Source organism: Vulpes lagopus, chromosome 4 (assembly GCF_018345385.1).
Source record: "Vulpes lagopus strain Blue_001 chromosome 4, ASM1834538v1, whole genome shotgun sequence".
Classification (NCBI taxonomy): domain Eukaryota; kingdom Metazoa; phylum Chordata; class Mammalia; order Carnivora; family Canidae; genus Vulpes; species Vulpes lagopus.
Window position 1 is genome coordinate 53915519 of NC_054827.1, and position 15017 is coordinate 53930535.

At 55.4% G+C, this 15017-nt stretch overlaps 1 protein-coding gene and 1 long non-coding RNA gene across 4 annotated transcripts; one reads left to right on the forward strand and one right to left on the reverse strand.

The window, feature by feature from the left end:
* Positions 1–127: 127 nt before the first annotated feature.
* On the reverse strand, positions 128–9854 carry FAM131B (family with sequence similarity 131 member B). Of its 3 annotated transcripts, none has more exons than XM_041752725.1 (8): positions 9695–9854; positions 7184–7293; positions 6348–6383; positions 5992–6085; positions 5536–5733; positions 3907–4050; positions 3276–3704; positions 128–3152 (listed from the first exon to the last, which is right to left on the reverse strand). In XM_041752725.1, exons 1-8 carry the CDS (start codon positions 9720–9722, stop codon positions 2965–2967), a joined length of 1227 nt encoding a protein of 408 aa, XP_041608659.1. In that variant the 5' UTR covers positions 9723–9854; the 3' UTR covers positions 128–2964. The 3 variants fall into 3 exon arrangements, with proteins under 3 accessions (XP_041608659.1, XP_041608658.1, XP_041608660.1); XM_041752724.1 differs by having other exon boundaries at positions 128–3155; XM_041752726.1 differs by having other exon boundaries at positions 3013–3704.
* Positions 9090–12545, forward strand: LOC121489560. Its single transcript, XR_005987362.1, has 3 exons — positions 9090–9184; positions 10484–10552; positions 10835–12545. It is a non-coding gene; the product is annotated as an uncharacterized LOC121489560 (long non-coding RNA).
* The last annotated feature ends 2472 nt before the right edge of the window (positions 12546–15017 follow it).

Below are 15017 nucleotides of genomic sequence, written 5' to 3' on the forward strand. Positions count from 1 at the left end.
CTCCCCTGCTCCCTCCTTTTGTACCCGTCCAGTTGTGTAGTTTTACCCCCTGTCTGACATCCTCCTGCCTCCCCTCCCCTGTGCCCAGGCTCCATCATCCCCCAAATAAGACACTCATAGTCAGAGGTGCCACCACATTCTGTTTAGTACCATTAAACACAGCCTGTCGCCCTCCAACATGACATCCCTTCCACCTCCCCAGGCCGAGAGAGGGTGCAGCCTGGAGAGGGGGACTGGCAGTGGGCATTTGAGCCCATGCCCATGTGTATATAATCTATAATATTTATATATATATATTTATATATAATTCTCTCTGTAATATATGTCATAGAATCTCTCTTGGGCCTGGGGTGGGAATGTCACATTAAGAAAACATGCTAAGACTGGCCATAAAAATGGATATTTCCCAGACCTGGAAGACAGAGTATGGGACATAGAGGTGAGGGCAAAGAGAAGGTCATACGCTCATTCACCAAGAGCCCCTCCCAAGCACAAGGGTAAGAAGGGAGGTGTGGGGGGAGGAGGGCCAGTGGAAGGGGAGGAATGGGAAATTTGGATTTTTCTTTAATAAAGTGATTTGAAAACGAAAGTGCATCCCCCCCTCCCCCCCCCAACCAAAGGAAAATCATTTAGCAAGAGCAGTTTCATTCACAAGAATATAAAAACAGCCCTGTTCCGGGACTGTTGAAAAACGTGCTGCACAGCCTTTAACCCCAAAGGAAAAGCGACCCTCCCCCACCCCCCAGCCTCTTCCTGCACATGCCCCTCCCCTCCCCCTAGAATAGGCTATAGGCAAACCCCATGCACCCTGCCCCCAGCACCAGAGAGGCAGTTCCTTCCCGCAGAAGAGTCCTAAGAGGGTCCCAGGCCAGCTCCTCGGCTCTTCTCCCTCTTCAGAGCGGAAAACGCAGGCCCCCACCTGACGTGAGGTCTGCGAGCCCCCTCCACGTGTAAAGTCGGCTAGACTCCCTCACAGCTTCAGCCACTGCTGCAGGGACCATTTGGCTTCCTCGGGGAAGGGAGGGAGGGGGCAAGAACGCTGCTTTGGTCCACCTTTCTCAACTCCACAGGCCCTGAGCAAAAAGGAACTGTAGTGAATGAACCTGCTGGATTGGATGTCCGCCGTGGTCTGGGGGCAGAACGTAGGCACGGAGGAGATGAGACGAAGAGAAAGAAGATGGTACACTGAGACAGCAGGTGGCACAGGGCGAAGGAACAGGGACCCGTGGCAAGAGGGGACCATGAGCATGCAAAACCCAGAGGACCCACGGCAGGAGGGCCAGCAGCCAGTGAGGGCATGCCAGGCGGCCAGGCCACCGCCCTAGGTCACCCCCCGCCCGGCCTCCCCCCACCCCACCCCAGCTGCTAGCTGCCAGGTCCTGCAGCCTCCTGAACCCCATCACGTGACCAAACACAAAGCGAGTTCTCCCGTTGAGACAGCTGTGGACAAGGTGACTTGGCCTCCCCACACGCACCATGCCCACTCCTGGGTCCTCCAAAGTCCCACCCCAGGAAAGCCCTTGTCCCCCTCCCCTGGGGAACACGGGCCCCTGGCCTCGGCTGCATTGCAGGAGCACATGGGGATGAGAGTGTGAAGTCTTTGAGGGTGGGGGCATAGAGGGACAGTAACCCCCCACCTCTCAACCTCCTCATTCCCGAGAAACAGAAGTCCGGTGGGGTGGGGAGGGGACAGTTCTGCCCAGGGTCTGGGAAGGGGTGACAGGTGCTCCCCTCCTGGCAGAGGGTAAAGTGGCAGGACCCCTGACGAAGCGTGGGCAGGACACAAGGCCTTGGAGCTGGAGCCTTAGTTAGGCACGAGGAAAGAGGGAAGGCGACGATGCAGCTCTCAGCTTCTCTCCTACCCAGTCTCCCTGTGCCACCGCAGCGGGGCGGGGCAGTGTGCCAGCCAGCTCCACAGCTGTGGCGTCCTGGCTCTCCCTGTCCCCTGCTGTCAGGAGCTCTCAGAAGTGCGGCGGCCCTCACCACAGCGGAGCCGGAGCGGGTGTGGGAGGACGAGCCGATTCAGGGGCCTGTGCCTCACTGTCACCCGTCCTGGAAGGAAGGATCCTCACTCTCCTCTTTCCCCACAGCAGGCCCGGGAGGGAGGGGGAACACCTGCGGGGGGGCCCTCTTTGGAGTCCTGGGAGGAGCTGAAGAAGGGGCAAAGGAGCCGAGCGCCCACACCGCTCCTAGAGAACAGCCCCCCCGGCCGGGGCCTGACAGCACCGGACTCCTCCCTCCACCCCACTCAACCCTGAGTCCCCAAGAAGTTATAAAAATGTAGAAAAGGCAAAGAGAAAAGTGTAAACAGCTCCAGAGAATTAGAGGGTGGATGGAGGGAGACACAGCCCTCATGCTTCCCCTTTTGGCCAGGACACATGCATCCTGTGTCACCCCCTCAGGGCAGGAGACAGAAGAAGGCAGAAAAGGGGAGCAAGAGCTGGAGCAGCCAGCCCCGGCTGGGCCTTCCCCGGACCCTCGGATCCCCGGATCCCCCTTCCAGCTACGGGAAGTGCGATCCTGGAACAGCGGCCGTTCTGGTTGTCCTCAGTGACCTTCTGGTGTCCTCAGTGACCTGGTCTCGGGGCAGGCCTTGACAGAAAGAATCACGGCTGTGTCCTTGGGCGTCCCAGCTGCCACGTCCACCTCCCCCATGACTCCTGATGTCAGAAGCCAATTTTTCGCTGAGGGCAGACTCTCTGCCCTCTAAGGACACGCGACGTGAGGTGGCTCCCCCTGTGCCCGTCGAGCCGTACCAACAGCCCCCAGGTCTGTTCCTCAGAGCTGGGATGAGTCGGGAAAAGCAGGAGAAAGGCGGAGAAAGGCGGAGAAAGGCGGCCTTCCCACAGCCGCGGCCGAGGCTCCCGGAGACGAGTCAGAGTGAAGAGCTGGGGTCCAGTCGACGGCCACAAGCTGCTCCGCGCTCCTGTCCCCGTCCCCGTCCTCGGGAGCCCCGCCCGAGCTTCACCAGCACGGGCCCAGAGGCCTGCGGCCAAGCCCGTGCACAGCCATCTGTTGGCCTGGGCCTTGGTTCCCGGCCCCGTGCTTCCTGCAGCACAAGCCTGGATAAAATCCCACAGGCTCCCCGTTCTCCCGGTGAGGACTGGCAGCTCCGGGGTCCCTCGCGGTCTTCTGCCCGGGTCTCAGCTGTACTGCTGGGGGGAGGGAGGGTATCGTTGCAGCCATGCCCCTCAGGTGGGAGTGGAAGGCTGGGTGCCGAGTGGGAGGAAGCTAGTTGTTAGCCTCACCCTCCTCCTCATCAAAGGATTGCACACCTGAGGATGTGACATCAGACACCTTCCGGCTGAGAACAGTCGACATCTCAGGGTCTTCTCGTGGGGAAAGTGACTCCAGGTCCCGGCATCCTGCGTCCTCTTCCTCCTCAGGGGCCAACGGCCTCTTCTCCTCCTCAGCAGGGCCCCTTGCCAGGTCCACTCCACCCACCCCCGGAGCCCAGTCAGTGTCTGACCCCAGCAAAGGTGGAGGCTCCTGTGCAGAGTATCCGGAAGCAAGTTGGGAAGGCCCCATTTCGTGCAAGCTGGGCTGTGAGTCATCAAATGCAGGACCAAGATAGGATCCTGTAGCCGGAGAGGCAATGAGGGACTGGTCGCTGGCTTCCCAGGCATCCGATGACCCCAGACAGTACATGCCCTGGGACACGTAAGAGTGAGGCCATCCGTCCATGGGCGCTTGAGCAAGGGCATCTGTAAAGAGAATCACAGAAGTCAGCGGGGTTACAGAGCATGAAAGGCGGCAGCAATAGTGCAGACAACGGAGTGGGCGGGGGGGGGGGGGGGTGGCGAGCGTAGGAAAGCTGAGACGGACAGAGTCCTAGAACACACAGGAAGGGAAGTAGCCCAGTTAAGCTGGGGAGGCCTCTTGGGCCTCAGAGGGGCCATCCCTCACCTTGACTCTCCATCAGCTCCTGGTAGTTGTCACTGTAGTTGCAGCCCAGGGGCTCCTGGGCCGAGTTGACACTCATGTCCTCACCATCCATAGAAGACCAGGCCATGAGTGTGGCCTCGGAGATGGCAAACTGTTCCATGACACCTACGAGAAGAAATGTAGTTGGTACAAGATACCCCTGGGAACCCTTAGACACGTGCATGGTGGAGGGCAACATTGGGGCAGCGCTGTTCAATAGAAAGACCATGCAAGCCACTTGTGCAATTTAAATTTTCTTGTAGCCATAGTACAGAAAATTTAAAAGAAACAAGTGAAACTAATTTTTATAAATATCTTATTTAACTCTCTCTCTATATATATATTAGATGATCTTTCAACATGTAATCCATGTGACAATTATTAATGAGATGTTTCACGTTATCTTATTCGTACGAGTCTTTGAAATCCAGTTGGTATTTCGTACTGAATCTCCATTGAGATGAGCCACATTTCAAGTTCTCAGATGCCACGTGTGGCCAGTGGCTACTATATCTATGGGACAGCACGCACTTCGCATACACCCCAAACAAGGCAAAACAGTGTGGGACAGTCCAGAAGGTCAGATCAAGGATTCTTAGCAGATAGAGTTGAGGGGTCTTCTGGTGAGCTATCCAAAGGGACTGAAATGAGGAATTTCCAGGAGTTGATCTCCAGAAGCTCGTAAGAATGTTAGCTAATACTAGGTAGTCAACGGCAGAGGAATCTAAATGAGAGGGCTCAATTCCAACAGAGAATCCCCCAGGGAACACCACGGGCTTGTAGGTCCACAGTGGTATCAAGATGAAAGTTCTAGGAATTGGAAAGGAGAAGGAAGGGAGGATAGACTAGGGAGCCTGGGTAGACTTAGGGGTCCCCATTCTAGTCAAAGCCGGACGTTGAAGCTTCCATTGCCAGCTGCCCTGAACTACCCCCTACGCACTACATGTTTGTCTCCCCTCCCCACTGATCCTCCACCATCCACACCACCAACACAGAGATACCTCTCTTCTCTTCTAGATCTATCTATCATTCTTCCCAGGTCTCTTATTGAGACCTGCAATAGGGGCGTGGTCGCCGTGGTAGGTACGCTGTATGCCTGTCTCCTAGCAACTCCACTGTCCTCTTCTGTATAACACGCTCTCCTTACCCAGACCCTCCGATCTTCTCATGGTTGTCACAAGTAATGAGCCATGTAAGTGAATGAATCCACTACAGCAACGTGCTGAGGGGCAAGGTCTAGAAGGGATTTCCCTAGTGCCTCTTCTTCTTTTTCCTCAAGAGACATGGATACAAGGAGGGACTTTCAGTGTCCAAGGCCCCTGACTTTTTGTCCTATACCGATAGTCCTATACCGATGTGGGAGAGAAGGCACCTGGAACAGGTGGACCTCCAGTCGCATGTAATTCTCCTTAGTTTCTGACCTGATAATAAAAATAAGCTGGAGGCCACTTACCCAGATCAATCAAAGTTCTTGATATCAGAGATGATTGCAAAATTAAGTCTTATGGTCATCATATGCCTAGAGCCAATCCTGCCATAGGGGATCAGGCTGGAAGGTCAGTCTCTGACCATCCCGAAAACGTGTCTCTGGAGGGTCCCCGGAATAAGTACCTGCTAGGAAACGTGCCTCCTTCTCGCCATCGCTGAGGTCGGAGTAGGCGTCTGTATCTCTGCGCACCGCCTCATGGCTGTGTTGCGGCTGAATGGCTGGTGCCTTCCCCCAGCCCTGCCACTCAATCATGTGGGCCACCCGGCCTTGCCCCATGGCTGTGGGCTTCGTCACATGGTCCTTCATGCTGCGAGAAATCCCTGAGGGGCCAGACATTCCCCTCCAGAACAGCACACGATACCCATACAAGATCCACCCCAGGTCCCCACCCACGACCCACGGGACTCCATTCAGTGGAGGAGCTCCATACGAGGGGTAGACTGGACAGGAGGGCTTTCCAGAAAGGGTAAATAGGTCAGGGACGGGGTCTTCTTTAGGCCTCAAGGAGCAAGGAGACTGAGACCAGGAGGGGGTGGGTATTCTCCTGTCTGGATGCATCCCCAGGTAGGGAGTCTCACCTGAGAAGGATGACTTGGCCAGGGCCCCGATGCCATAGGCGTTAGAGTTTCTCTTAAGCTTCGGAAGAATGGAAGTGGTGTCCTCCATGGAGAGCTGAAAGAGGGACGGTGGGAGGAGGGGCAGAGGGGAGTTCAGGGTTTCTGGGAGGAAGGGACTGAGTGAGGGCAGGTGAAAGGGAACCCTTACACCAAGGAGACCCAAGGACGCTTATCCCCCAACTACCCTTGAAAATATGGGGGATCGGTAGGGAATGTTAGGGCTCCGGGAGCACTGCATTCTGTGGGAAATCTAAGGGAGGATGTGAGAGGAGCTAGGATGCACTGGGGTGGGGGGTGCTGGGGGAAGCTGCACTCACATTGATGCCATCCCAGGAGAAATCAGTTCGGGTTTGCTGTGAGGAGAGAGCAAAGGGAGTGGGGATCCCAGAGACTCCCAGGAATGCAAGTAGCCCCCACCCCACCCCCATCCCAGGTACTTCCAGAAGTGTCTGAAGTAGAGAGGTTTTTCCTCGGTTTAATTTAGGGGATTAGGATCTCAGTGTGGAACATTTGGCCGTGTTTTGAGGAAAGTAGGAGAAATGTTCTGTAAAACCGTCCACTCTGAATGGGTGTTTGGGCTGTTCTCTTGGAATTTAAGAAAATAATTCAAGGATCAGGCAAACTGGGAGAGACTTTGTTCACCTTGGTTTCTGTTTTTTGTTTGTTTATTTGTTTTTTTAAAGTCCTTTGGTTAGGGGCTCCTGGGTGGCCCAGTTGATTAAGCGTCTGCCTTCAGCTCAGGTCATGATCTCCGGTCCTGGGATAGAGCCCCACATAGAGCTCTCTGCTCAGTGAAGAGTCTGCTTCTCCCTCTCCCTCTGCCCTGCCCCTTGCTCACTCTCTCTCTCTCTCAAATAAATAAATAAAATCTTAAAAAAAAAAATCCCTAGGGTGCCTGAGTGGCTCAGTCGGTTAAGTGTCTGCCTTTGGATCAGGTCGTGATCCTGGGGTCCTGGGATGGAGTCCTGCATCAAGTCCCACATCAGGCTCCCTGCTCCATGGGGAGCCTGCTTCTCCCTCTCCCTCAGCTCCTCCCCCTGCTTGTGCTCATGCTTGCTTGCTCTCTGCCTCTGTGTCAAATAAATAAATAAAATCTTTTAAAAAATAAAATAAAAGTCCTTTGGTTATGGGGCCGCTGGGCATGGGGCCTCACCTCGGTGGAGGGCCGGTGGAGGCTGCTCCCGTGCAGCGAGCTGGTGCTGTCCATGTGGATCTGGTCGACATCCTTCAGGCCCTTCCAGTCCACTGCAATCACCTCATTCCCTGAAGTGGCCACAGGGTCATTAGTTGCTCTACCATCAGCACCCCCCATCTCCCCACCCCCGCAAAAGGCCCCCTCCAGGCCTCAGAGGGCAGCCCCTTCAGCCACCACTCCTTCTGATAGCACATTTCCCTTTACATCCCTACTCTCCCCCAGGTTTTGGTAGGACAAACCGTTATGCTGAGCCAAAATATTCCCTTTGAGCTCAACCAAGAATAGCACATTCACAGAAAGTGTTATATAGCCTTATTTGTTGTTATTTAAGTGGAGGGGTCAGTGGTTGGGTTTTACCCGGAAAACAGTTCTTTATTCTGTCCTGAGGAATCTCTGAGGGTTCCTATATGGGAGTATAGGGCAGCTGTGCCTTTCATCCATGATGTTTCTAGAAAGAAGGGCAGAACTTCTTTCCATATAGGTAAGCTTCCCTATATGTGGGCTTTATGATTCGTATCTTGGAGCTGGTGTGTCTGTGTGATGGTGGGGTTAGAGGCAGGACTGGGGCATGTTCACCCAGAAACGGTGAGAGGAGAGAAAGCAAAGAATGAGATGCCATCATTTTCCCTGACTGCTGGGGGACCAGTGATGGATGGAAGGGGAGCCAAGGGGGACGGGGGACGGGGGGGGGGGGGGGGGGGGGGGAGATAAAAGAAGGGGAATTTTTAAACTAGGAACTAAAAGAGCAGGCATTCAAGTCATGCCTGGAGAGCTGGGGCCTGGAGGACCATGGTAATTGTTCGGGTGAAGCCAGAGCCTGGGGCCCAGGCAGCTGCTGGCAAGAGGGCAGGGTGGTGCCTCTCCTGGGAGGTTGGGAAGAGCCATGCTGGGAAGACACTCAAGCATCAGATGGCCCTGGAACCATCTGACCTTACAGGTCCCCCTGCACACCGAGTTTTGTGATTCTGAATCTCGGGCCAGGGGTCTGCTCTTGAGAAGGGGTGAAGTGCGGGGGTTTCCAGCATGGGGAGGCACGCAGCTCTCATCCACACAGCCAAGGCAAAGGGACTGTGATTAGTGGGTGGGAAGGAGGTAGGGCCCCTCCTCAGTGAGCCCCTCTCCCTCGGGGCTGCAGGGGAGTGATGAGGGAGGCAGAGCAGGGGCCATGGCTGGCGGGCAAGAGGACCTAGGGACCCCTGGGCCTAGCCGGAGAGAGCAGGAAGGGGGCAGACGGGGGAAGGGAGGGATGAGGGGGGCCTGGCAGGAGCGAGGGGAGGGAGAGGTGGCCTTTGCAGGGGAGGCAGAGCTGAGTCAGAGCCCCGAGGGGCGGGCAGGGGGAGAGGGAACCCCAGGAAGAGGGGAAGGCAGAGAGGGGAGCATCCATGGAAAAAATCGGGTCTCCGAGAATCAGGCTTCCGGAGAGTGAGTTTGTTTGTAATAATGATAATAATAATAATAATAATACGAATTATTCTCTCAGCCTGAGGTCACTGGGTCGTGTAGGCGGGAGAAACTGGGAGTTGGAATGGGGGGACGCTGGGGGTTTGGGGAGAGGGTTGGACTGGACCGCGGAGCCGGGAGCCTGGGGTGGGTGCGGGGTGGGGGTAAGGGGCCGGGAGCAGGGCAAGGGCCGGGGGCAGAGCCCGTGGGGGCCGCGGTGCCGCCCCCCGCCCCGGGCCCGGTCGACCGCAGGCGGCCCGCGCCGGCCCCCGCCGACAGGTGCAGGTGCCCGCCCCACCCTCCCGGAGCCCGCCCCGCCCCGCCCCGCCCCCGCCGCGCGCCCCCGGCCCCCCCCCCCCCGCCCCGTTTGTCCGGGCGTGGACCGGCTCCCGCGCCCGAGGCCCCGAGCGCACCCCGCCCCCGCCCCGCCCCGCCCCCGCCCCGGGGAAGGTGCACGTGAACAAAGCGGATCCGGGGAGGCCGGAGCGACGGAAAAGGCCACAGGAGAGAGGGAACGAGGTGGGAGCGGAGCACGCGGGCCGGACGGGGGCGGGGGTGCCCGAGGGGGAGGCCGGGGTGCTGGGCGGCTGCCCCGGGGGGGAGGGGGCGCCGGGGGAGGCGGGGGCAGGCGGGGGCAGGCGGGGGGACGCGGGGGGCCTGGCGGCGGCGGGCGCGGGGCCGCGGAGTGGGAGCGGGGCTGCAGGAGAGCTGATGGGGGGCCGGGGGGGGGAGGGGGAGGGGAGGGGAGGGGAGGGGAGCGGAGGGGAGCGGAGGGGAGGGGAGGGGAGGGGAGGGGAGGGGGGTGGAGGGGAGGGGAGCGGAGGGGAGGGGAGGGGAGGACGGCGGGAGGGGAGGGGAGCGGAGGGGAGGGGTGGGGGGTGGAGGGGAGGGGAGGGGAGCGGAGGGGAGGGGAGGGGGGTGGAGGGGAGGACGGCGGGAGGGGAGGGGAGCGGAGGGGAGGGGAGGGGGCCGCCCCCGCCGCGCCCCCGCCCGCGCCCCCGCCCCCGCCCGCGCCGCCGCGGTACCCACCCACGGTCCGGGAGCCGATGCAGCCCATGGCTCGGGCGCCTCCGGGGCCGGGCGCTCACCGCCGCGGGGCGGGCGCCGGGGGCCGCACCGGGAGCCGCGCCGCCGCCCCAGCCGCTCTGCAGCGCCGCGGCTGTCTCCGCGCGGCCCCGCTCCCCCCGCCCCTCCCCATCCCTCCCCGCCGCCGCCGCCGCCGCCGCCGCCTGGCTCCCCCGCCCCGGCTCGGCTCGGCTCGGCTCGCTCGGCGGGCGCGGGGAGGGGGCGGCCCGGGGATTGGCTGCGCGCGGCGCCTCCGCCCCCGCCCCCGCCCCGCCCCCGCCCCTGCCCCGAGCTCCCCGCGCGGGGGCTCCCCGCGGGCCCCGGCCGGGCTGGCGCCGGGGGAGGGGCGGGGTGCGGGAGCCCGGGGCGCCCCGCGGGGTGCGGCTGCTGGAGGCCGAGGCCCGGCCGGGACGCGCGGGGGCGGGGGGCGGGGGGCTCCGCGGCCGCCTGGCTCCCCCAACACGCGTGTTCCTCGGGGCCGCGTCCCGACGGTCGGATGCGGCCGCGGCCACCCGGTTCCCCGCGCCGTCCGGCCCACGCGAGCGGGTCTCCGAGTCCTGGCGAGGGGACGGGAAACTCGGGGGGGGGGCGGGGGTGCGCCTGGGGCAGGTCGCCCCCGGGCCTGATCCCCGATCGGGGGTGCGGGCCTGCAAGGGCACAACTCGGTCCCAGCTGCAGCGAAATAGGAATCAGCACTGGCTGGAGGCACAGCTGTAAGCCCAGTTGAACTTTCTGAGCCTTGACCTCTGACAGGTGACAGCGGGGATGTCCGGAAGCAGCCAAGACAGCCGAGGACTGCCCCCCCCCCCAGGGGTCCGGCAGGTACCGAGCGAGGGCCTGGGGCGTAGGAGACAGAGAGTGACCTCCGGGGCAGGGCTGGGGGGCAGCATCCCCTCGGGGCCCCAAGTGAAGTACAGAAAAGTCTGGCCGGGGCCTTGTCTAAGCAGCACCCCCAACCCAAAAGTGTGACAGAGCAGACCTAGTCTGCACCAGTGATGGCAAATGCTAAACCGGGCTCTGCTCCCAGGAATCCCAAGTGTGGGGTGCGGGCGTGTAACGGGACAAAAGATCCAGTCTCCCAGAATCCGCCTTTTAACCCTTTAGGGTCTGAACGGGGAGCTAAACTTTAGGATGGTGACCACTATGTTCTACGGAATCCCAGAGGAAAGGTGCAAGCCAGGATGCTGATAATGTCCCTGCAGACCTAAGGGATGGAATTGTGGAGAGAGAACTGATCTTTGATCTCTGTGCGCGAACAAATAAACCAAACCTGCATCTGTAAAACCACGAGAGAGAAGAGGGCCTAGTCAGGAGATCTGCCGGGATTTGCATCATCCAGAATGATTTGTGGCAAGATCCTTATCCTCACCTTATTTTGACGGTGAGAAGAATGAGCAAATATTCCTGCCCCCCCCCCCCCATATTTACTCTTGTTGCTTATCCAAAAGAAGCCTCAGGAGGTTTCTGCCCTCCTGGAATATATTGGCTCGCCGCAAAGGAAAGAACAGGGAAGAGTGGGAGAAAAAGAAGAAGGGGGCGTGGAGGAGAGGAAGGAGAAGAGGAAGGAGAAGAAACAGCCTCCAATGCTACAGCAGTGCCACTCGACCCCTGTTGTTTGTGGCGAGAAAGCACTGACGGGAATATCCAGCCGTCCAAGGCTGGGTTTATCCAAATGATTGAAATCAAGTCCACACAAGGGACCTCGGGTCCTGAAGACTCATCATGGTTCCCATTCTGCCTTAAAGGTATTTCCGGAACCAGAGAAAAACAGAATATCAGAGGCACAGCACTGGCCTGCTTTCTTTCTGCTTCTGGTACAGGATCCTCTTACTTCTCACTATTGAGAGTCATTCTTTCCCTGCCTCTTTGCCATCTTCTGAGCCAAGGTCAAAGATTCCAGTTCTGATATGAATAGGAACAACCTTTCCGGAGAACGATTTGACAGTACTGATCAAAAAAATCTTTAAAATATGCATTGCTGTTGTTGCGACACTACTGAATTGTGACACAGCTATTCCATTTATAGAAATATTCTAGGGGAATAAAAATAGAACGTGGACAAAGACTTAATCTACAGCACCCATCAGAGCACTATTGACATAATGATGAGAGATTGTACACAACCCACATGCTTAAACCTGGGGATTGATGAAATACATTAGGGTATATGCTTATAACAGAATATATGTAGCCGCTGGTAATATTTTATAATTGAACAATTATAATATTTTATAATTGTTGACAAATTATTCATGATATATTGTGATATTAAAAAGAAGCAGGCTGTAGTATAAAAACGAGAAGATATCAATGTTTGCTGGAAAATCACATACACACATTCTCCTGCCTTTTGTCAGGCTTTCCATCCCAAGTAATTTACGGGATTTCCTGAGGAAAGCCTATGTTTTACGGATGTCCAGGCTCACTCATCAGTTAAGTTTGGCCCTCAGTGAAACCACAATATTAATGAGTCTATTTCCAAACTCAAAATAGAGGACTTTGCCCCAGTGTAGCATTGGTACTTCCTGATGGTCCCCTTTAGAACATGACAGGGTGGAAGGGTGTTTCCCCCTTCTCCCTGGTTGCTGTTTCATGCCCCCAATCTCCTATGGATAGATCTTGGACAGAAGGAACAGAACCAAGTTCAGAAACAGTACTGTCTAAGGGTGCCTGGGTTGGTTAAGCGTATGACTCTTAACCCAGGTCTTGATCTCGGGGTTGTGAGTTCAAGCCCCATGTAGGGTTCCACAGTGGGCATGAGCCAAGAAAGAAGAAAAGAAAAGAAAAGAAAAGAAAAGAAAGAAAAGAAAAGAAAAGAAAAGAAAAGAAAAGAAAAGAAAAGAAAAGAAAAGAAAGAAAAAGAAACTAAAATAGGGACTCTAGGGGCACTTGGGTGGCACAGTCGGTTAAGCATCTGACTCTTAGTTTTGGCTCAGATCATGATGATATCAGGGTTATGACATCAAGCCCCGTGTCAGGCTCCATGTTCAATGGGGAGTCTGCTCCAGATTCTCTCCCTCTCTCTCTCTCTGCCGGTCCCCCAGCTCTCTCTCTTTTAAATAAATAAATAAACTTTAAATAAAATAAAACAGGGACTCTTGTCCCAGGATCCATGGGCAGAATCTAAATTCCCTAACCTTAGTTGGGAAAACTTACATCTTTATGTTCATTGGCTTGTCACTGAAATTCTCCTTGTCCTTCTGGTATGCATATAGGCTGCAAAGCACAGCAGTATCAGAGCTGTTGTTCTGTGTCTTTACCGCTTATAAAAATTCTGGATGCTTCTGTTATACAACAGTAGTTGCAGATTTCTTACAGTATCCTCTATGCTCATCACTACTTTGAGATGATGGTGTTATCGAACCTCCCTGTACATGTTCCTAGTTAGTGCTTTTATAAGGAAGCAGGTATGTTACTATATCACAACTGTATAATAACTGGTTTTTTATATTAGTCATTTCCTTTTTATCTTTTTAAAAATATTTTATTTTTTTATTCATAAGAGACACACACACACAGAGAGGCAGAGACATAGGCAGAGGGAGAAGCAGGTTCCCTGCAGGGAGCCCGACGTGGGACTCGATCCCGGGTCTCTAGGATCAGGCCCTGAGCTGAAGGCACATGCTAAACCGCTGAGCCACCCGGGCTGGGCTGCCCTCCTTTTTATCTTATTGTTTAGTATGTAGTATTATTCTGACAAGGAAGCCGTGGATTTTCCAGATTGCCAAGGGATCCAGGGCAGAAAAATGTTTAAGAATCCCGGCCTCAGGGCCCTCTGGCTGGCCCAGTCGGCCACTCTTGATCTCGGGGTTATAAATTCAAGCCCCACGTTAATTGTAGAGATTACTTAAAAAAAAAAAAAAAAAAAGAATCCTGGGCTTCTAAATATATTTTTGGTGGCGGTGGCAGTTTGGGATGGTCTCTAATTCTGCAGGAGCTTAATAATCCTGTTAATAGTACCAACTTAAATGACGAAGCAAGGCACTTGACATCCCATTTGGAAGCCTCAGTCCTCAAGAACAAAGATATGTCCCTTCTAACTGCGGGACTAAGAGTCACACCCAAGCTCCATGCCCGCCCCCAACAAATCGAGAGGAAATTCTGAAAACATGGCAGCTTAATAAAGAATTTCTTTTGTTTTAATGGGAGACACTAGGTCACAGTTAAGGGCAGATGAAAAGATCCAACTGAAAGGGGGGAGGTTGATCGTGCCAGAGAGGAAGATTCAGGATGGGGGGAGCGTGAATGCTAAGGCAGTCACCAGGGTGGCGCTCCAGGCTCAGGGAGGGAGACCGGGCTCCGACGGAGGAGCCCAGCTATTCCGGCAGATGGAAGGATGGAGCAGATGCCAGTAGGTTGCACGTTTGGTGTCGAGAAGAGGAGGGATTCCAATCTGATGGTGTCTGTTTTCTCCGAGACGTAGGAAGCAAGATCATCTACTAAGTCTGGGAATGGGGGAGATGGACTAAAATAATAATAGGTAATATGCAAATATCACTTAGCAGTTGACAAAGAGTTTTCGGTGTCTTCCTACAACAATCCGGGAGGGAAGTCATTATCTTAGTGTTGCAGTTGAGAAATCTGGGCGTAGAAGCCCATGAACTTTCTTTTCCCCAAAATTACCCAGCTGGAAAGAGAGAAGGAGCTGGAGCATAAACTTAGCCCTTCAAATTAAAAATTCATCCTTGATGCTGTAGGAAAACGCTTTTTGTGTTTGCTCATCTGTTTTTTAAATACTTAGAGCTACTTGGTTCGTGGTTTTATTTTTTTTATTTTTTTTAAATTAGGGGTTTTATTTGATACACATTTTTTCACTTTTTTTTTTTTTTTTTTTTTTTAGATTTTATTTATTTATTAGAGAGAGCGCACACAAGCAAGGAGGAGGGGCACAGGGAGAAGCAGCCTTCCCGCTGAGCAGGGAACTGGATGCGGGACTGGATCCCAGGACCTTGGGATCATGACCTGAGCCAAAAGCAGACACTTAACTGACTGAGCCATGCAAACGCCCCACATTCTTCCACTCTTGTTTTTCTTTTATGAAGGTGGAGCCATAAGCTAAAGAGAGGGAAAAATCTGTCTATATTCCTAAATTTTGAAACAAGAAGGCGAAGATCTTTCCTCAGGGTACTTGGAGCCCCTGCTCAAGGTCTCTGGTGCTGTCACAAGGCACTGGAGCATTGGTTTCTACTTATCAATGTCGGGGTTCGTATCAGAGTCTCTATCTCAAGGCGACAAGCAGGTGATTCGGGCCACCCCCACCCTTAGTCAGCCTTCGGGCAGCATTTGG

What these genes read in the sequence shown, in the direction of transcription:
- FAM131B (XM_041752724.1), bottom strand. Translation starts at nt 9,722, where the DNA reads ATGGGCTGCATCGGCTCCCGGACCGTGG. An exon ending in TCTCCTGGGATGGCATCAAT is followed by an intron (nt 6,086 to 6,347) that starts GTGAGTGCAGCT and finishes TCCCTCTTTCAG; the next exon opens with CTCTCCATGGAGGACACCAC. An exon ending in GTCTGATGTCACATCCTCAG is followed by an intron (nt 3,156 to 3,275) that starts GTGTGCAATCCT and finishes CCCTCCCCCCAG; the next exon opens with CAGTACAGCTGAGACCCGGG.